The 22,351-nt window shown below is 40.3% G+C and overlaps 1 protein-coding gene across 2 annotated transcripts in view; it reads right to left on the bottom strand.

The window, feature by feature from the left end:
• Window positions 1–19,692, bottom strand: part of gpr158a (G protein-coupled receptor 158a) — a 106,882-nt gene extending 87,190 nt beyond the window's left edge. Inside the window, exons 1-2 of one of the 2 annotated variants that reach the window (XM_064332481.1) lie at window positions 18,179–19,692; window positions 3,804–3,909 (exon numbers count right to left, since the gene is read on the bottom strand). In XM_064332481.1, coding sequence (XP_064188551.1) covers window positions 3,804–3,909; window positions 18,179–19,065 — 993 coding nt within the window. In that variant the 5' untranslated portion in view covers window positions 19,066–19,692. The remainder of the gene's footprint in view (window positions 1–3,803; window positions 3,910–18,178) is intronic. The other variant, XM_064332482.1, reaches the window with a different exon arrangement.
• Window positions 19,693–22,351: the final 2,659 nt, after the last annotated feature.

Genomic DNA, 22,351 nt, shown 5'->3' with positions numbered 1-22,351 from the left:
TACTTATAAATATGCCGAACATCAACTTTGGGTGGTAACACAGAACTTTTGTCACGGCAGGTCCACAAGTTGCAAAAAAAAAAACTTACTACACGCAGCATTTACATTTGAAGGGTGGCTGAGCGATAACATTAGTCGAAGATTTGGTGAGTCAATGAGTGTCGTGTTGCTAATGTAGATAAGTGTGGGGCTGATGAGAGAGGTGTATGAATATATACACTCGATCTCTTCACACAGCTGTGTAGGCAGAGAGCTTCTAATTTTTCAGGGGTGTGTGATGTGTTTTTAAAATTTCATGCAGAGGATTTTCTCCCCAGCTGACTCTTACTGCTATAAAAGCCCTTTGAAGAAATGTATCTCCATGATGACACTTCTAAAGACCAAAAAAAAGGTTCTAAAAATATGTAGCCCACCCCAAACTTTGTTCACACAACACACTTCTCAAATCCTGAAATTACATAAACTGCAAAAAAAGTCTCTGGCACTTCTATAGCATTCTTCCTTCCTGGCGGAACGCTCAGGAATATACAGCTGCAGTGGAGTGGCAACATCCAATTGCTGTTAGTGCTGATGACTGCCTGTCAATTAAGCTGCAAACACTGCAAGGGCAAAAGGGAAAAAATAGCGGCAGAAATAGAGTGAAAATAGCAAAAGTTATAAATGAAGCCAGGAAGCGCAGCAGATGAGTCGACAGGAAAGAATCAATTCAGACACGGTTTGGATGGAGGGTTTGAAAATAACACACATTAGGGGGAAATAAATGCACTTTTTGTGGCAGACTGGGCTTCCCTTCATGATGTTTATATTTGGTTTTGGTGCAGTGAGCAGGGACCTCCTTTGGGCCGACAATTCTTCATTTTGAGGTTCTCAGAATGACTGGCTCTGCTGGTGGAGGTGGTGTGTGGGGGTAGTCACATTTCAGCTGCACACACTATAAGCTATGAACCAAAAGCTTCTCTTAATTGTACACCTACACACAAGGTGTTGTTTTCCAGTTGTACAAGTTTGCATTTATCTCCAGAAGATTATCCCAGCACACAGCTTGTCTGAGCACTCAACATCTTCAAGTGGGAGTGAGTTAACAGTTCTCATTTCCACATTTCAATCACCCTACAGTCACTTTTTATTTCAAGTTTTTCAAATGATCACTGAATAACATTCACCCACTGTAGCACACAGTAAAGAATAACAGAGGGCCTTTGAAGTGATTTGAACTCTTCCAGAGGTCTGCAATTTGACCAAAGGCAAAACAGCATTCCCCAATTCTTTCCTTCATTTTAAAGGACATGGTCTTAAGCGCGGCAGCATCGTGCTTCACAAGGTACATGGAAACATCTCTTCTCTCTCTTTTGTCTTCATGCAAGGGGTCAGTCTTTCTCAAGCCCAAGGAGTCCATTATTCAGGGGAGGGGTATGTTAGCTGCTTATAAGCAGATGGGGGAATAATAATGGCTCTAGTGTATTTACCTTGTTTGCATCCTTCTCTCGGGTGGAGATTATTTTCTTTTGTTTTATTGCTGAAAACCCCAAAGCAGAATATTTTGGTTTATGTTGAGCACTCTTCCATATAAAAAGAGGGATCAATTCTAAGAACAGGGTAGGAAGAATTGCCCATAGACCGCATCGAAGGGCCTTAATCCCCCCCATAGTTTGTCTGACTAATGAAACAAAAATGTACCCCTGTTTGCACTGAAAGGGTACTAGACACAACAATGTTTCTAGATGTAACAAAGCCACGATACAACCCGGTTATCGTGCATTGTTCTAAACTCTCACCCACCAAATGCCAAGCCCTCACAATAGGCAACATCAAAAAATCACAAACAGAAAGTATTATCACAGTGATACTGCGTCACTGACTGTATTTCAACCATAATGTTCCTCCAGAAACAGGCCAACCCCTGTCAGATTTCTGCCCTGCCACAAGATCATCTTTTGCCCTAATTGCACGCGTCTTCTTATGCAACATATCCCATTTCTTGACAAAATCTAAACGCAAGAAATCTGGTCAGATGAAACAGTGAGCACAACTGCCAAAAACATGCAAACTAGTTAGGCAAAATATTAAAAATCAAGTGTAAACAGACAACCACACAGAGAAGTCCAATTTGTCAACAGCATCAGACATGAGGGTAAACAATATCTTACATGGTAAAGAAGATCTAATGATCCACAACCAGGCAGGCCCATGTGCCCACGCACTATAACAATTCCTAATGAAGAATGATTGACTAATAACACATGGTTATGAGGAGCAGGCTGTCCTCGCTCCCGCAGTCGTCTGGGGTGAAGGAATCACACAAAGAGTCCAGTTAATTATTCAGTGTGGCTGCTGCAATCCATTACACAGCATGTATAATAGAGGAGCCAGTTCCACATTAGTTTTAAAATCTATCGCTCTTAATAATCCAAAGAGATTACATTAAGATCATTGAAATGCATGGTAAAGTGACTGATCAGCAATGCTGAAGGTACAGTGTGCATGTGGCAAAACAACATCTCCTTTTTTGTCTTCACAACAGTTCCCACCTAGCACATAGCATAACGCCACTTCACTTGCATGTCTGTGCTTCAGACAGACAGCATTTCATTAATTGATTAAATTAACAGAAACACACCTGAACCACTTCACACAGTGGAAATTCGAACCGCACTGACCACACTGACTCCACGGCATTATGATTATTGACTTGGTTTTTTGTTTTTTTTTTGCACCGACAAGGATGTGGATGAGCTTAATACACCAGTGCAATTAATGAAACCCAGGCCCAAGAGGATGCAATTAAGATCCTGTTGAGTTGTTGTTTGCTCATGGCTAAGTTGCGCAACCTGTGGTCTGTAACTGCCCCTGTTGTGTTACCAGCTGAGGGAGGGGTTTTGCAATATGACCAGTTTCACATAAATATCTCTATCTCTATGTGTGTATGCTTGTCCCTGCACGTGCATAGTCCTCCGTATTTTAATGCTACTGATGAGAGTTAACTGCACCAGTAACAGAACAAAATATATATTAGCAAAATGTTGCTTTGTTTTTTTTTTCTTGTTCATTTAGCCTTTTTTCTCTCTGGTACTATCCATTTTTTGCTTCATGAACCACAAGACAGGTGGAGTTACCAAGTACAATCTATGTACTGTTGTATGCTGCACTGCATTCACCGTATAAATGAATGACTGTCCATGGTCAATCTAATAATTATGGTAAACTTCTTTAAATGGAAAAAAATGTCATTTCAATTAACAAAACATTAAGCAGTGACTTTCCAAATCAAAGTTTGCCCCAAATAAAGGTATTAATGTAAATCACTGTGTCAAGAGAAATACAGAACTCAACAAAAGGAAGTGCATTAGAGAACACAGGTGAATATAACAAACTGTAATTGTATTGTTTTTAGAAGGCTTAAACCACCAGCAAAATGTATTCAAAGGCATGCAGAAAGCTGGGGACAACGGCTCACAGTTGTCGTCACAGATTGTATATGCCCATGAAATGCACAGCTCCATATTCTTGACACTTCCCTAATATTGAAGCCAAAACCAACTTTATGGATCATATCAATGTTCATGAATAAGCATGCGTAAAGACAATACTGTGACAAGAAATGTTCTGGCATATCTTTTCCTGAATAGCCATAAACTGTAAGGTAACATCAGAAACCTCACCAAGCGCATCCTCCCAGGTATGCAACACTGAAAGTGGAAGGAACCCATGAACTGGCCAGCTGACCATCTGGTCAGTATAAAGAATCTGTGGCATCATGACATCTATTACAATAAACAGCTATTTTTGACTGAGGGCAGGCTAACCTCCATACTGGTTAAGTTGCATCTGTGGGTCCCAGCAAACCATCCATCATTGGAGCACTGGTCAATGTCCACATCCTGCAGACTGACGTCCACCCGGACCACACCTCTGAAAAGAAAAGAAAGAGCAATACTTTTCACCTGCTGTACAATAGGAAATATAAATACAGAGAACTCTTAATTATAATATACTGACAGTAATATCAGTGAACCAAAACACAATAGTCAGTGTATTCAGAGGTAAATAATCTAAATCATACATTTCTTCATACATACATTCATAACTACAGGCTAAGGGAAGAATTAAATTACATCTGCAATGAGGAAGAAATGTAGCATCATTTCATGTACTATTACACATAAAATGTCTGGTGTATGTGTTGCGCTACAATACACAAAATGCCTCTCAGACACGCAATGTATCTTACCACAACCTTTTTATTAAGATGTGAAAATATGACAAACAACGGTCCTGTGGTTAATGGAAACAGCGAAAGTAAAAAACGGTTAAGGGATTTGGGGGTCTTACTTCAAGCAACTGTAATGTCACCCAGAATCGGGACACTTGGCCGCAGAGCTTTGATTCACAATGTTAATTCCGTATACCGTGGGAGCAAGCTCAATTATTAATCCCAACACGAGGCTGTTGTGGAACACTTTAAGAACATTTATGAAAGCTTGTATTGCAGATTCTTGAATTGTGTTGTATTTTTATTATTTGTAAGAGGGAGAGAAAAAGATAATGCAAACTCAAGCTGCAAATAGTGTAATAGAGCGTTACTGTAGGTGCTTATAATTTCAGCTTGTCTTTCAATTATTAATGGTTTCGCCCCTAGTGCTACTGATCGTTAAGGAGCCATTAGTGCTCTGTTAGATGCCTGAAGTCTTTCGGATCAGCATTTGCTCATAATGAAAATCCCCTTCACACATTCCAACAACAGGGCCCACAGAAAAAAGTGCCCATCTTTCTAATTAGTGGCAATAAAGGATGGGGTTGTGGTAGTCTCCTAACAACCCTGCCAGCAGCCTGGCTGTTGGAGAGGTCTTCCTGCCATTAACACAAAGCTCTTTATTGTCACATTCACATTAGGATGAAGCGACTAACATTTACAGTACATTAACAATGAAATAGCTTATTAAGTCTCTCAGTAATAGTTGTGATAAGGATAAAGCAGATGACTGACAGAAGGACTCTGATGTGATTTGCTGAGCAGTGAGTTGAGGGTACAGATTCTCACCAGGGTTACTAGACTATTACAAGTCTACTCTGGTATTATTTTGGGCCAGACATAATCCAGTACCCAGGGTTTGGCCACCCGTTCCCCAAAAACTCCCGATATTAAACTTGCAGAAAAGTATGAAATAAGCGATCATCAACAGATGAAAGAAAAAATTATTCCTTTTTGAACTTCAGTGGTTCTTGTTAGTAGGCTATATTACAAAATATGCCAAAATTGTGGCATTCATCAAAACATGAAATGTTTCAGCAGTAAACAGAATTGTCATTGATAATTGAGCATGCTATAATGCTGCCAAACATGCAACCAGCATCCTTGAAAAGATGATCATTAAAAAAACACATGATTTGTATAGCTTTCATTGTTTGTAAAAATTAAGTACCTTATTTCCGCTTATGAACAAAGTCACCAGCAGTATTTATGCATATTTGCATACAATTGGCCAGGTGTATACAACTATAGGAGCTATGTACATGTCCAAACCTGCATACATGCTGGAAGTTTTTTTGTATATGTACATGTATGTATGCACATGTAAATGTGTGTGAGTTGGGGGGAATTTTAAAGTGAATCAGTAAAATGAAGTACCTAAAAGTTCAGCAGTCTTTATCATATTAAAAAAGAACCCAAGTACAGACTGGTGTAGATTGAGGCTCTATGCCACACACACACACACACAAACGCACACACAGACAGACACACACACACACGCACACACAGACAGACACACACACACACACACACACACACAGACAGACACACACACACACACACACACAGACAGACACACACACGCACATGCACACACTAGGGAGCTGCAATAGGAAACAACTTCTACAGTGAGAATGATGTGGGTCCACAGTTGAGTGAGGAGGTGCAACAGCAGAAAGAGCTCAGCCTCTTTTTCTGTGCTATTATTAATAACTCTGAGAGAGACCAGTCTGCAGGCAAAGTTATCACACTTATCTGTTTGCTTACTTTATTACTACACCCCCTCACCCCCTCACACACACCCACACACACATGCACACACACACACACACATACACATACCCACGCATACCCACACACACACACACACACACACGCACAAACACACACACACATACACAATGGTTCAGGTCTCTTTAATGTATGTATTAAAAACAAGTAAATAATCCCAAGAAGAAAAATATTGCATTTCCAGTGAATTATTGCTTCTGCTAAATATTCATCTACTTGACTACATGTTCCTGTTCCTTTTCCATAATTCATTTATCTTAGATGAAGCATTAAATAAACCACCAAACCTGTATGTATCTCTGGATGCTTTACCCATCTTTCAAATATCAAGTCCTAATTTGTACACAAAGATAATCACAAGGTTTTCTGCAAGGAAAGAACGAAGGAGTCTCATTGTTCTGGATTGTGGTAGAAGAATATCCTCTGGGATTTTTCATTTCTGATTTTAAACAATTTCAAGAGGGGAAAAAAACATTTTATTAAAAGAGATGCAAAAGTCTTGAAAGAATGGCACTCACAATAGAATGCAATCTACAGTTGTCCACAAAATGTTACTGTATTTGCTCCTACGGTATTAATATTAGGCGAAGGAGGTGGCCACCACTCTGAGACTGCCAAGTAGGTTCACTCTGCCAGGGAAGGCAGCCTCGCAAATAAACTACCAATATGTGCCTCCATAACAAGACATCTGCTTGGATACCAAACCCTGAACCCGGGAACATTGGTTTGCTCACTGGCGCATTTCCTTCTGTTATTGCTATCAAGACCCAAAACAGTAAATATGCTAATTCCACTTGTTTTCTTCCTCAAAAGTTAAAATCACTGTCCTCCCTACTCCCCTCTCCTGGAAACGTTTTCCAAATCAAAGCCAGAACTGACATATGTTCCAGAAACATCAAGATGCGACATGTCCTTCTGGTGGTCGGTCTCCACTCTGCAGGTTTTTGTTGTTGCCCAGCACTAAGTCAACTCATTCTACTAATCAAGGTCTTGACTGAAGACCATGATTAGCTGATTTTTGAATTAGGTGTTGTAATGCTGGGCTAAAACAAAAACCTCCACCCATATCAGTCACACATCTCAACACATTTCAATTTAACATGCTTTGGATAGCAATAAAGAACACACGGCAAAAACCAAAAAATAACTCAATTACGTACTTTAGTTTTATATTTAATCTTACAAAGATTGGCAATGTTTTACTCAAAGTTTTATTTTCAAGATTTGCCAATGGGGTATTAGAATTTCACATGTTAAGCAAAAAGTAACACAGATGTTCTATTTGAGTGAAAAAATAAGATTTTAATACTCAGTACAAGACAAAAATGCTTCAGAATGAGACATTTTTGCCGTGCACCCAGGAAGAGGGCAGGCCTGTCACTGGCTATCACATAACAGAAGCAGCTTCAGATCTGCGTAAGGTAAGGCAGCTTGTCGAGTACAGAGCAAATCACAGGCCATCCATTTCCATCCATTATTATTCATTAAGGTATACAAAGCCCGGTGATGCAGGGCATGCATCCGGCCAAACTTAAAGTCCTCTCCCATTAACATACAGTTCACGGTTCAGCCGGGGAAGGCTAGGCGCCTGGGTTAAGCTGGACAGACTCCATGGCTGTGCTCGTCTTTGATGCTGGACAGACTTCATGGCTGCGCTCGTCTTTGATGCAATATGCACAGTCCCAGACAATGCGATGCACTCCCCGCACAAATTAAATCCTGTAATTGCTATTGCTGTATCAGACGTAATGGTGATCAGGGAAGCAGGAGTCCACTAGGTATAGCACAGTCCTGACCAAACAGAATGCACTGCGCATGCAAACACATGACTCTGTTTCAGCTGGTGTCCCGTATCTCATGTGATAAAGCTTTTTGTAAACTGGGACAACCTGCAAGCCACCTGAATAATGAAGCAAGTTGTTCACCATTACTTAATACAGCTACGATTTGCAAGGCCTTGTAGCGATGGTTGCCTTGGCATCCGTCAGGAGCAATGTTTTCAGTAACATGTCAACGCGATGAAATCGTCCGGCATCAACAAGTCAACGAGCCGGGCTGATCTGATCCTGTCAGACACGTTGGCAAACAAAGAGATTTAATGATAACAATAAGAATATTAATGTTAATCACAGGCCATCTGTTCTAGAAACACGCTGCGCCTACTGTGGTATTATCTGGCGATATCCCTATATCAATCACCACGTAATCTTATTTGGAGAACTAGGGCAAAATATCATGCGGACGTCCCAATTTATTTGGAGATATTTATTATTCTGGGGGTTGATTAAAAGAATCAGTGCGTGATTACCCATAAGCACGCCCGCGCCTGTTTGTAGAGCTGATCCTGTGAAGCGCAGGGCTAAGCGGCTCACATTTACATAAATGCTCCAAAAGTGTTCAATGTTCCGAGAAGAAACATGCATTATGCCGGCCTTAATGACGGGGACTGTTAACATAAATGGTTAAAATAAACAAGTCGAACTCAAAGGGCTGTGGTGCTGTTCTGTGCACAGCATGCTTCTGAAATGAAATTCTCAGCTAAAATAGAAATCTCTGAGCTCTCTACAGAATCTGCTCTTTTAGGATCTGCTCTCACACCTAACTGCTAGTGTTATCCATTTGATCTCTGTACTAAAGCCAAGCATAGAATCAGTCAGTTGTTGCAATGTAGCCCAGAGACAGCATTAGTTCTACTTTATTCAATGGACCGTTCGTTCCAGGTTAAGCTTAAGTTTTTTTATGATTCCTAGGCCAATGATGTGCTGCATTTCTCCTTGGGGTTAAGAGGTTAACCAAACAGCATCTTGATTATTATAAGGTAAATGAGGAAAGAAAAGTGTAGCTGGGGGGTGGGGGGTGGGGGGTGGTGGTCTATTGTGCTGCAAATGCTATAAAAGGCAGGGTGTATATATGCGCAGTGATTCGGAACAGTAAATTTGCCATTGGCCGGCTGTCCGCTTCAGTGATCTGAGACGGAACTTCAAATGACCTCGATCACATATAGGAAGCACCATCTCGCCAGAGAGTTCGGCTGAATTAGATCTTACTTGTCCAGTTGAGATAATGCATTTCCACTGTGTTCCATGCATTTTCTGAAATGATCAGGGAAGCTCCAAGATTATACTGCAGTGCACTGCATTATACGCATTTTTATCCACCGGAAGAATGTTTCTCATGCATCCGTGTTGAGGACAGACAAATTCCACAGAAGGTCTTGTGCTAGAGGTATTATTCTCAAATCCTAAAATTTTACTTATTCCTCTAAGGTTTCCTAATCCTACTGCAGGAACTTGTCTGCTGGTTACTAGAACCATCAAAATATCAAAATAACACTATTGCACAGTTTCATTGTTGCCTTGCCACATAAAAACATTCAAATATGCAAAAAAATTCCAGGAAAATGAACAGACTCAGGGCCTTTCATGTCTATGCTCAGGCTGTGACTTAGCTGGCCTGCCATTCTTAGCAGGCTAATGACTCTACAGAAACCTAAAAATACAACCATCAGTCAGACAGGGACAGATTTTAAAAAGGATTTGAGAATAGAATATCTTGGCAGTTTTTGCATTAAATTTAGCAGACACACTTATCCAGATTGTCGCACAGTATAGGAGAGACGTAAGTGCCTTCATTTTATTAATATGCAGATGCAGCATCACTAAAGCACCAATGCAGGTTAACCATGCTACCTAAGAACCAAAGTACAAATATAAATACATTCAAACTACATCCATAACAAGCCACAAGTAAGGAAACATATAGGCATAAAAATATAACCTAAAAATACCATAACCTGGATTATTACAAAAGGTATGTTATGAAGTGCTATGGTATGAGGATAGAAGGGGAACCACTCTGATGAGGTGGGTCTTCAGTCTGCGTCAGAAGATGATTCTACTGTCCTGACCACTTTGGGACCACCACTATGGGGCCACCACTATGGGGCCAGTACAACAAGCATAGTGAAGGAAGAAGGGACCATGTAGGTGTCTGGTTGGGGTGTAAGCTTTTAAGATTGATTGGAGGTATGGTGGAGCTGTTCCATTCACTGCCCTGTATATGAGTACCAAAATTTGGTGCAAACTGTAACAGGTATCCAGTGAAATTAAATGCCATTAGCACGCTTGGGAAGATTGCAAGCAAGTTGTAGCGGTTTAGGGGTTTAGTATTGACTCTAAGACATTCCTCCTCTCACCAAATCACTCCAAGCTAAGACTGGGACTACAGCACAAGTGAGTTTCTATGTGTATAGTAAAATGCAATGGTTATGGAACTGGACTTGTAACCCAGCAGTTGTTTGATTCCCAAGTAGAGTATTGCAGTTGTACAATTGATTGAAGCACTGAAGTGGAATTGCTCGGGTATATATCCAACTGTACATGAACGCTAGGAAAAAAATATAGACAAATAAAAGAGTGTTTCAGTGGCTCAAAGAATTATGGGAAGCTCCCTTGACTAAAGTGTGTGGAGATGTAGACTTCAGAGAAGAGCCCATTAAAGGTGATGTCAAGCCATCTGACACTTGCTAACTTAGGTCTGAAAGAGATGTTATGATTATGATGATGTACCTCTTTTTTAATATTGGTTGTCGTCAAATATGTCTGCCAGTATTTTATTGTAACTACTATGAAGATACAAACTATAAAGTCCAGAAAAATTCTGTGTACAGCAGACAATAAAGATTCTTTAGATTTATTCAATTCAATTTTCAATTCAATTTTATTTGTATAGCGCTTTTAACAAAGGAGCTTTGTCACAAAGCAGCTTTACAGAGAACCGCCCCCCAAAGGGTAAGCCTAGGGAAACATTGGCAAGGAAAAACTCCCTGACTTATCAATTTTTCTCACACACATACAAATATGCATGCATGCGCATAGACACAGGAATACAAAGATGCAACACACACACACACACACATTTACGTCATGTCTTGGTGTTGAAGCCACTCTCCAAAATTACAGTTGGGGGTGGAGGTGTTCAATCTCCATACAAGCTCCATATTCCCCATAGCCAATATACTGTACTATACACCAAACAAATATGGACCCCTGCCCTTTCTGGGCTTTGTTCCAATCAATTCCATAATTAAAATAGTTGAAAGCTTGCATTTATGTGCGTCCATCTCTTTTTTGATTCATGAAGAATGCAGGCCTGGTTTGTTGCCATTGCCTTTTCCCTTGTTTCTCAGTGACAGATATTACATCAATCAGATGTTCATACTTTCAGCATTCGGACCTCCAGCATGATTTTGAATGTCAGTCAATCGATCAATAAAACCATAAGTCAATTATAGAGGTTTTTGTAATATAACCTCATCTACAGCTCCCCTAAAGCTCAACTAAACAGTTCTTTAGAAACTGGAAATAATAATTTGAGTGAGAACAAAAAGCAAGCGTGGCATGGTGATATAGCAAGTAGTGCCATCGCCTCACAGCAATAAGGTTTGAATCCCAGTCAAATGCCTTTCTGTGTAGGACATGCATGTTATCCCCATGTCTGAGTGGGCTTTGTTTCGTTACCCCAGTTTACCAAAGTCCAAAGACCAGTAGGTTGGGCTATCTGGGGGGTCTAAATTGTCCTTATATATGACTGAGTAAATGAGTAAATGTTGTGTGGGCCCTGTGATGGATTGGGGACCTGACCAGGGTATATTCCAGCCTATCACCCTATGTCTGTTGGGACAGGCTCCAGCACCCCCGTGACCCTGACCTCAAGAGTAAGTGGTTTAGAGAATGGATGGATGGATGGATGGATGGATGGATGGATGGATGGAACAAAAATATATATTCCTGGGTTTCACATGATAGCACTTCCCATCTTTGACACCATGGTAGGTCTGAAAGGGGAGACTTGGATATGAGAACTCTTAACTAAGAGACAAGAACTTGTTTGAGGTGTGAATTAACTATGCTAAGCATTGCAGTGCTGGATGTAGAGGGGTGTGCTTCAAAGGTCACATGGGCAAATGAATACACAGGGGTTCCCAAGTCTGATTGGGCAGCTCTGCTTTAATAACTACAAGATCAAAAACATAATCGATATCATGGGGCAACTGATGTACTGCTCTTATCACTTATGCATGAAGTTGCAGTTTCTCTGGGACTGCTGACGCACTCTATAAACGCTGCAATTTTCCTTTAAATTCAACTCATAGCAATGCTCACATTATGCCTTGCTTGCAGCCACTGGACCGAACCTGACAACCTGTAAATGTATATATATATAATGTTTGGGAGAAAGACATTTTTGTTTATTTGGCTCTGTACTCCACAATTTTAGATTTGTAATCAAACAATTCATGTTCAATCTGGTTAAAGTGCACATTTTCAGCTTTTAGTAAAGGGTATTACAGTTTGATTTCACCTTGTAGAAATGACAGCATTTTTTTATGCATAGCCCCACTCCCCCATTTCAGGGCACCATAATGTTTGGGACACACTCATTTTGTTTAAATTAAAGTAGTGTCGCATATCCATTGCATGCAATGACTGTCTGAAGTCTGTGACCCTTTAACATCACCAGATACTGACTATCTTCTCTGGTGATGCTCTTCCAGGCTTGTACTGCAGCCATCTTCAGATCCTGCTTATTTTGGGGGCTAGGCACCTTAAGTTTTCTCTTCAGCATATGCAACGTGTATTCAATTGGATTCAGATCAGGTGAATGACTTGGTCAATCACAGATTTTCTAGTGTTTGGCTATGAAAATCTTTGTTCCTTTAGCAGAATTTTTGGGATCATTGTCTTGCTGTAGGATGAAGCTCCATCCAATGAGTTTGGAGGCATTTGTTTTAACTTGAGCAGATAACATGCTTCCGGATATTTCAGAATTCATTCTGCTGCAGCAGTTACATCATCAGTGAAGGCAAGTAAGCCAGTAACACCCCCACCACCGCGTTTCATAGATAAGGGGGGTGCTTTGGATCTTGAGCCGTGTCATTTGGTCTCCACACTTTGCTTTGGTCATCACTCTGAAACAAGTCATTCTTGATCATATCTGTCCAGTCGACCTTTATACAGAACTTTATGCAGGTTCTTTTAGGTACTGCTCACCAAACCGTAACCTGGCCATTCTGTTTGGGAGCTAGCTAGTGGTTTGCATCTTGCAGTGTAGCCTTTGTACTTTTGTTCCTGAAGTTCTCTGTGGAGAGTAGTTACTGACACATCCATGCCTGCCTCCTGAAGTATGTGAGAATTCTTCCATCATCAACTGTTGAGGTCTTCCTTGGCCGACCAGGCCCTTTGCGATTACTAGTGCCCTCTTTCTTTTTAATGATATCTCAAACAGTTCATTTTGGTAAGCTTGAGGTTTGGCCTATGTCTCTGACTGTTTGTTCCTCATTTCTCTGCCTTATAATGGCTTCCTTGACTTTAATTGGCACAACTCTGTTTGGTCATCATGTTCACAAATGGCAATAACAGACTGCAAAGACAATCAAAAGCCTAGAATCATGCCTAAATACAAAAATCTCTCTTATACCTCCATTAACACATGTGAAACCATTTGTCCAAAACATTATGGTGTCCTGAAATGGGGAGAGGGGTTATGTATAAAACGTACTGTAATTTCTAAATGGTAAAACCAAAGTTTATAAAAATATCCTTCAATAAAAGCTGAAAAGCTGGGAATCTGCACTTTAACCAGTTTGAATTGTTTGATTACAAATCTAAAATTGCAGAGCAGAGAGCCAAATCAAGAAAAAAAATATGTCTTTGTCCCAAATATAATGGAGCAGTAATATACTACAGGCTGAGAGTGAGAGCGAGAGGGAGAGATTGTTTGTAGTGATGATTATTTCATCACAGACATTTCTGACCATGAGCTTAAATACATTTTTCCTCAACAACTGAACATTATTTTTGGTCAGACTGCCCTGTACTAAAATAAATACAATAATGAATTCCCAATGTTATAAAATGACATAAAGATCACCATCAGAATCCGATTTTATGTAGGAGAGAAGTTCTTTTTTAATATATTTAGGGGGAGTTAAACACGCTAGGAATACTTTATGGATTAATAATCAACACTATGAAGAAAGTTAATAGGCGTTAAAATGGAAATCAGCCCCATAACAGAAGAATGTCAAGCACAGTAAATGGCTATAGCATTGCATAGTGCACAAAAGCCACAGTATATTTTGGAGGTGAATAAATGGCATGTGTTTCCTTAGGGACATGGCTCCATAATAAATACATGATAAAAAAGGAACTCTTCCAGCATAGCACAACTGCTTATACAAATATTATTTAAAAGGTGCATAGATCTGAATAAAATCATGGATTTGGTTTGACGAACCAGGTGCTCATATGCCTGAAAATATGAAAATATTTGTCCTGCCTTCCATTTTATGACCCAGACACTGTTAACCAACCGCCATACATAGGAAAGTCAAAGTGTTAAAGTTAAAGAATTCAAAGCATGAAGTATGAGTCCTCACTTGCTTCTTTTGGTGAAGGATGCACATATGTCTTCGTAAGAGGAAGACTTTTTGTTATTCAACCTCAATCAAGACCAGAACAACTTGTGACACAGTAGCAGACAAATCAGATACTTGGTTGAAATGCAGACGTGTTTAAAAAGTGGCACATCTTGTGACGCACCTGGTTTGGGTGGCCGTGTAGTATGATGGGTAGGGAACGTGGCTTGGAACCTAGAGATTGCAGGTTTGAATCCTAGTTAGGATACTGCTGTTGTGTCCTAAGGGACCTGAATTGCTTTAGTATATATTCAGCTGTATAAATGGATACTGCATAAAATGCAAATGTTGGCTAAGTCACTATGGATAAGAGCACTTGAATGCTAGTAATATATACATATGGTAATAATAATAATAATATATAAAACAGGTTCATCCCCTGCCCAGTCCAGCCCTGCTTGGCTCGCATTTTCTGAACTTGGTGTGGCCTACTAGGGTTCATTTTAGATACGTGTTACATTTCTGTTGTTGCTTACATTTTTTTTATCAACACCACTTTGCGTGGCATTGCACTGGCAGTTTAAACTAAGCTGAGAAGTGCAGCACAGGAGGGAGTGGTCTCCACTGGTGCCAAAAAACACAAGCAGTGTGTGGATTGCATATTGTTCCTCACTGGGCTTTGCAGCTGGCTCTAACCAATGGATGGGAAGGCCTGTAACATTCTTAATACTTTCCCGGGGAGAAGACAACATTACATCCAATTCTCCTCCGCAGAGAGTTTGTACCTGGAGGAATCTTGGCAGCAGGCAGGTTAGCATGGGAACATTTTCAAACGTGAAGTCTATTTTAATCTCAATGCATGTGACTTTTTAACAACTTTTTGCCTTCATTTATCTTCACTACCCAGCCATAATAGCAGGACTGTCCTATTTTTGCAATGGCCTCCATCAGTTTGATAGAGTTGCCACTCACCTGTCATTACAGGCATTTAGCAGACGCTCTTATCCAGAGCGACTTACACTCATTTACATTGCATCCATTTATTCAGCTGGATATATACTGAAGCAATGCAGGTTAAGTACCTTGCTCAAGGGTACAACAGTAGTGTTTTAGCGGGGACTCGAACCTGCAACCTTTAGGTTACAAGACCAACTCCTTACCCATTATACTACACTGTCCATCATCTGACAAGTGTGCAAGCCAGCTGCCGCTGCTTTCACTTCATGGCCCACAACCTGAGCTCCTTTGCAGTGGCTTGTGCAGAAGAACTGCACAACTTAAGCAACTGGTGCAAATATACACGCAGGTGTAGGCCCTACCACTTGGGGCATTGCTGAATAAAGGAATGCCCTGTTGCCATCATGGCCAAATACTTGATGTGTCACTCCAAGAGGCTTCAAGCCACAGTCACCACTACTGCATTTGGGATTCAATCTGCCCTGTGGGGCACTTCACTGCACTTGGTGCTAGAGCTGAATGCCCCACCAGGGACCATAGGAACTTACTGTGCATTGAACAAGCAAGTGAACTCATTAAATGTCTAAAACGAAAACAGAATCATCTAAGTATAAAAGGCTGTGCTAAATATTGTTTTGTGTTCCAGTTGTACATCATTCATTATTTATTCATCATGATATTGATTGTGGATTCATCTGGAGAGCTGCCTGAACTGTGATGCTCCTAACATTTAGCATTTTGCTTTTACCCTCTTTTCATTTACCAGGGGTGTGCAGGGTTGGTTAAAGGAGTGGCTAACAGTCTGATGAAAGAATCCAGAAGCAGGTCTAACTAGCGCCTCAGAGTAAAACCATATAAGCAGGAGTATGCCACATCCAAAGGACTGGGAGTAAGATCATTAAAGACAAGGGCAGTCGTCCAAAATCTGCTGCACCAAAAAACTAGCAAGACAGTTTAGACCAGGGTGTCCAATCTTATCCAAAAAGGGCTAACTGATTTAAGTCCAACACTATGACACCTGATTCAACTAATTAACGAATCATGGTCTTCAATCAAGTTCTTGATAAGTAGAATCAAGTGGAATATAGTGCTGGGCTAAAATAAAAATCTGCACCCACATCAGCCATTTTGGATAAGATTGGACACTCCTATTGTTTTAACAGGCACAAAACAGATAAACTGAAAGATGCTGCTTCATATTAAAGCTAATGCATGTTCAGTCATGGAAAAAAGAGAATCTCTGTGAATTATCCACTCAAAAATAAAATGTATCACAATGGGGAAGATATCACATTTTAACATATAAGGAGTATTATTTTCCATCATATATCCAAATCTTGCCCATTCTATACAGGACAAAAATGAAATGTAACATAGTCATCCTCAACATATTTTGCTATTGATATAAAATTCCCAAGTATTGCATGTAACAAGTGATGTTTAAAATGTTTGCAATTGAATATTGTTGCCTTCAAAAATATATTGCTTAATTTTTGTAGTTGAGGCCAGACCTCCAGTACTTCAGAGAATAAATTGAGTTAATCCAGTCTATTGTAATTTAGTATAAATTATGTAGGCTACTTCCCATTCCTGGTCTGGGTTTTACTTCACTCTTTAATAATGCAAAATATGCTATCTCCGTATGTTTAATGTAGCCTAACATATAACTGTTCTTGTCCTCTAACTGAACGTTCCAGAAATTACGCAAACAAACAATACTGTTTGAACTTGTATCACATTAGCAGAGCAGACTATTATGTTTATGTTTTTGTCAGTACCCTTTGACGTGAGTTTCTATGGTATACCAACTAAACACTACCATAAATTAATCTGCAAAGTAGCTGTTTTGTACAGTCGAGTCGAAAAGAGGGACTGAACACAAATGGCACATCATCTTTCAATAATAGATACAAAACACCCAGCAAAAACAGCTATTTCAACGGAAAACTAAAACATAATGAAGACACAGATTTTGTGCAATGGAAAAAAAACTAGTGACATCTCTGGGGTGGTTACCACATTAAATGCAGGGGAAACGCGTGTTCACTAAGCACCAACCACGACACCTCATGCACATAGTGATCAGTAGGTTCAAAACACTGATATTCAATATACCGCTGACTTTATCGCGTACATGTTGCATTGTACTTGCTATGCCATTTTATTTTCGACTGGAAGACGGAGGTCATGGTACATTTAGATACGGGCGAGATTGAACAAAAATAATAATTGATTATCAGGAGGGATAACAAAACCGTTATTTTAGCGATATTCTCAGCTTTTAGCGTGATGCTTGTGTTGTCAGTGCAGTGACATCCTTGGAAATAACGTCTGCTGCGTCTGGGGGTGTTTGTGGGAAGTATAGCGCTTCCTTTCACAGGAATAGACAAGACTTAGGCTACGTCTCAATGGCATCGCCTATTTTCTTTTTTCTTTTTTTCATTGAGCGATACGTGGTGACTATCCCATTATTCAAGCTCATAGGCAACTCTGTTTTTCCCACTGCGTTGTTATGGTCTCCAGAAGGAGAGCAGAACGCGGTATAATACACTTCACATTAAGTGATATCAATCCATTTGTAGGCTAGTTATGGAACACACGATTGCGGACGGTACTGTTATGAATACTGGGGGGGGGGGGTCTGCAACGTGTTAGGAACACCAATAAAAATCACTATCCATCAATTATTAAAGTGTGGAGTATTTACTCTCTTATTCCTGTGCCACAGACACTTCCGTGACATGAGAGGTATTCATACCTACCTGAACTCAGGGGCCATGTTTGGCCTTAGGCCGTAGAACGCAGCAGATAACGTGAGGAGCCACATAGGAATGAAGTTCCCATTTTCGCACTCGAGGTAAGGCGCCGACCACTTAATCTGAGTTTTATCAATAACATAGCTATCTCCTCTCCTGAGGGAGGCATCCAGAGATTTGATGTCGTGGCTCAGCACTCTTCTATGCAGGTGGGGGTTTTTCCGGTCCCGGAACTCATGGAACCATTCTGTCTCCGGCGTCTTGTTCTTCAGGTGATGGTGGGCCGCGAACGATAGATCTTGAAGAACGATCTCGCTTCCCGCTCTCGTGGCTTGCAGGAAGACGTGGGGACCCGGTGAAAACGAGTCACTGTTGAATGTGAGCACAGCCCGGTGAATTTTTGGATCTCCTTCCAGTATACTGCTCACTAACCCGTGGTACCACTCTATGTCTTGTTGGAGATCGTGCCCCCTGGACCTGTTGGCTTGCAAGATCAAATTGAGGAAGTTGGCGGCTTGAACCACAGTATCCATCACACTGTATAGGGAATAATGGGAAGTCATGTATGATCTGTCAAGCAGTCTGCTCAGCTCGTATCTCCGTGAACAGTTCGCATGCTTTAACGTTGACGAATCTCCTGTATGAAGAAAAGCCGTAACCACTCTGGGTAGATCCTCCTCAATTTTCTGTGCTAAGACCGAGCGCTCGGTCGCGGGTTTCTGCAAATAAGGCGCATGATGCTGTGGTTCTTGACTGTTAATATGAGTGCTGTAGATGGGTTGCTTTGCTCCGATTTCAGCGTCTCTCTGGTGCTCTGACCACTCCATATATCCATAATTTGATCCAACAACAAATCCCACATGGACGAGTAAGAAAAACATCAAAACAGCCATATCGTTTAGCCTTTAATATTGAAGCCCCGGTTAACCTTCTGCCGTTAGGTGCGAACATGCACAAAGCCAGCCAAATAATTTTCAGTAATCACATCAAAATGTGTTCACCTGTAGGCAAGTGAATCCACCCTTGTTTCTAGCCTGTATCGTCAATATAATCTAAAGAAAGGCGGTTTCCAGCAGATCAATTCATATTTCCCTTAGAAAGCGACTGTAGTTGGCTTGTTTTCGTTTATATCCGCTTGACAGTGGTGATTTTATTATTGAAATGTTGCACAGCCCCTTTTGCACTGCGATGCTCGAATGTGAGCGAGTCGGTTGAAAAAAAAGGGAAAATCCGGTTACTTTGATGCTCGGAGTCGTACCTCACACTTTGGTGGCAAACACACTCCGCCCTCCTCTGTCCATAACAAGCAGTAACTAAACCATAGGGACAGAAAGAATCGTGTGCTCCTAAATCCCGTCTCCTTCATTATCTTATAGGTTTCCTAAAGTGCCCTTGATTCGTGTATGGCTATTTCTTGTGTCAATCATTTAACCGGGGTAAGTTAGGTAGAGCGACGAAGGAGCTGTCCAGTTCTGAAATCAGCGCTTGAGAAAAACATAAAAATCTTACCAACTGGTAGTCGAATAAGGAAACGCTTATGTGGAAGGGAGTATGCGAAATATTTATTGGCGATACAACATATCAGCAATTCTTTAAAAATGTCAATAGTGTTTTTTAGGTGTAATAAATAAGTCAACAAAATATCGTCTGTCAACACGAACAGATGATGTAGGCTAGAAGCGGGTTTGATGAATAATGTCAACAAGGCACTGACGACTAGTTCTCCTGAAAAACAAGCATACTAGCTTTGTTAGGTAAAGGAAACTGAAAAGGGGTGGTCTGCCGTAATCTGAAAACTGAGACCATGTCGTGCATGTCGAAAATGGTTCAGCCGAAATATAGCTAGGCACTCCTTGTTCTGGTCTACTCATTCGATATTTATTCGTTTTTGTGGATTAATCGTTTATTACTGCAAGATAAGAATTCTGGATTAGGTTACTGCTACGACGCTAGTACGAACACTGCGTTTTTCTGTCTTAACTTGTGTGAATGCACCGATCTTCAAACGATTGAAAATGTGTAAACGACAAGAAAATTCTACAATTAGCCCGGGACACACATCTTCGCCTTGATAACGCGGTAATAAAAAGATTAACGCTTAACGTTTAACGGAACGTATGCTACATTTAAACCATAGAATTGGTTTTAATAAATGCAGTGCTCTACTTGCCCATTGCAATCCACGCTTAAAGTTGTGAATCATGAGATAACGAGTCGTTGTTTCATAAGGGAATATTGTATTGGTTCCGTTCTATACGTAAAGTTTCATACATTCATAGCATTTAGCTTTATTTTGGATAGGCCACTTGGACTGACAAGCTGGAGAAATATCGGCTTTTTGGAAATTCATAAATATCCTCAAAGGACTGTGGCTATTTCGGGGGCTTTACAGCTTGTGCAGACACGCTATGGAGTTTAGATGAGGAACAATACCTTAGGATTTATTTGAAGGAAAAATAGATACTCTTATGAAAGAGTGGTTGAAATAACAATCCTACTAATTTGATATTTTGTTTAAAAATCTTTTTTTGCCCCCAGAACAATTTTATGAAATCTTCTGGAGGTGATTTTAAAATGTGTGTTGCCAGAAGAAAATAACGTAAGCATATGTAAAGACACGAAAAGGCCAATCAGCACATATAATCATGTCATTGTACCTACTCTCTTTGGCACCCTGGACAGCTTAGACCCATGGGTCTCTGCTTCTGTTGCACGCCCCGACACGCTATTCTGGACATTAATACCTCTGTGTGGAAAAATGTCCTTGCTGATATCAGTGAAAAAAGAACCTTTAATATCACCCATGCCCCCTTGTTAAAATATATATTGTAGCCCACTATTATTAGTATTATTATTATTATCATTATTATTAGTATCATTATTATAGTTATCCATCCATCCATCTATCCATCCATCCATCCATTATCTATACCCAATTATCCTGGTCAGGGTCACGGGGGGAGGGAGGAGGGGTGCTGGAGCCTATTCCAGTGTGCATTGGGCGAGAGGCGGGAATACACCATGGACAGGCCATCAATCTATTGCAGGGCAATTAATTATTATTATTATTATTATTATTATTATTATTATTATCAATAATAGTAATAATCTCTCCTTTGTATCCTCTTGCTAATCCTGAAGAGATAACAGAAATAAGTCTTTCCACATCATTCTTACATTTTATACCTAGAACCAATTTAGTTTCCCTTCTTTGCACTTTTTAACATCCATATCTATTGTACTGCCATAATAAATTAATACAATGCTGTAAATGTGGCCCGACAAATGCACTGTGCAACGTTACTATACCCTCTTATATATATGATATAAATTTAGTACTTTCTTGCTATTTCATCCTGAAAAGTTTGTGTTATGCAAAGAAGTCATGAAGCATGAGGTGTCTGCACACCTACTGTGCTCCTTACATACAATCCTGTTCTTGCAGGTATATGTTTGCCTTCTTCACTGTGCCTGATGAAGGTTTACTACCGATACACATTGGGTCTGTTAGATTTTTTTTTAAATACGATGACATTTTTGCTTCCAATTTTTTCCAAGAGAGGCTTATATCCTTGAACATTTTCTCCCACGGCTTTGCGTGAACATAAACCTTTCCAGAGAGGTTCCTCATCCCTAAACAGGAAACCCATGAGGAATGAGAGAAGGATGTGGTTATTTTCACAAATATCACACATTCAGTGCAAGGACTCAGCATGCTGCAATCATTTTCACAGTGAATTTGTACAAAGAGGAATGAAAATACAGAAATAAGTTGACAAATGTTTGAATTGAAAAATGGGACATGGGAGGAAGAAAAACGATCAAAAGAAGAGAGAGAATTAAAGAAAACGCAGACCCATTCAACAAAAATGGGGAGACATTTAATTAGTCAGCTGTTGGGTTGGGTTAGGTTTTGGTTTGTACTTGGATGGGAGAAAAACTGAGCTGCTGCTGGAAGAGGAGTTGGTACAAGATATAATCCTAGTGCTGCACCACATAGATGGGATACTGTGTGATAAAGAATGTGTCGTCCTACAGACAAAATGGTAAAAACAATGGTGACTCACAGAGCCAATTTTATGAAGAGCAGGGGTGTCCTGGTCAAACGCCCAGGTAATTGCCTGTATGCCTGGCCACCTTATCACTCTGACATCAGCCAACTCTGAATCCCCTTCCCAG

Source organism: Anguilla rostrata, chromosome 4 (genome assembly GCF_018555375.3).
Source record: "Anguilla rostrata isolate EN2019 chromosome 4, ASM1855537v3, whole genome shotgun sequence".
Lineage (NCBI taxonomy): Eukaryota > Metazoa > Chordata > Actinopteri > Anguilliformes > Anguillidae > Anguilla > Anguilla rostrata.
This window is presented reverse-complemented; position numbering and strand designations above follow the sequence as displayed.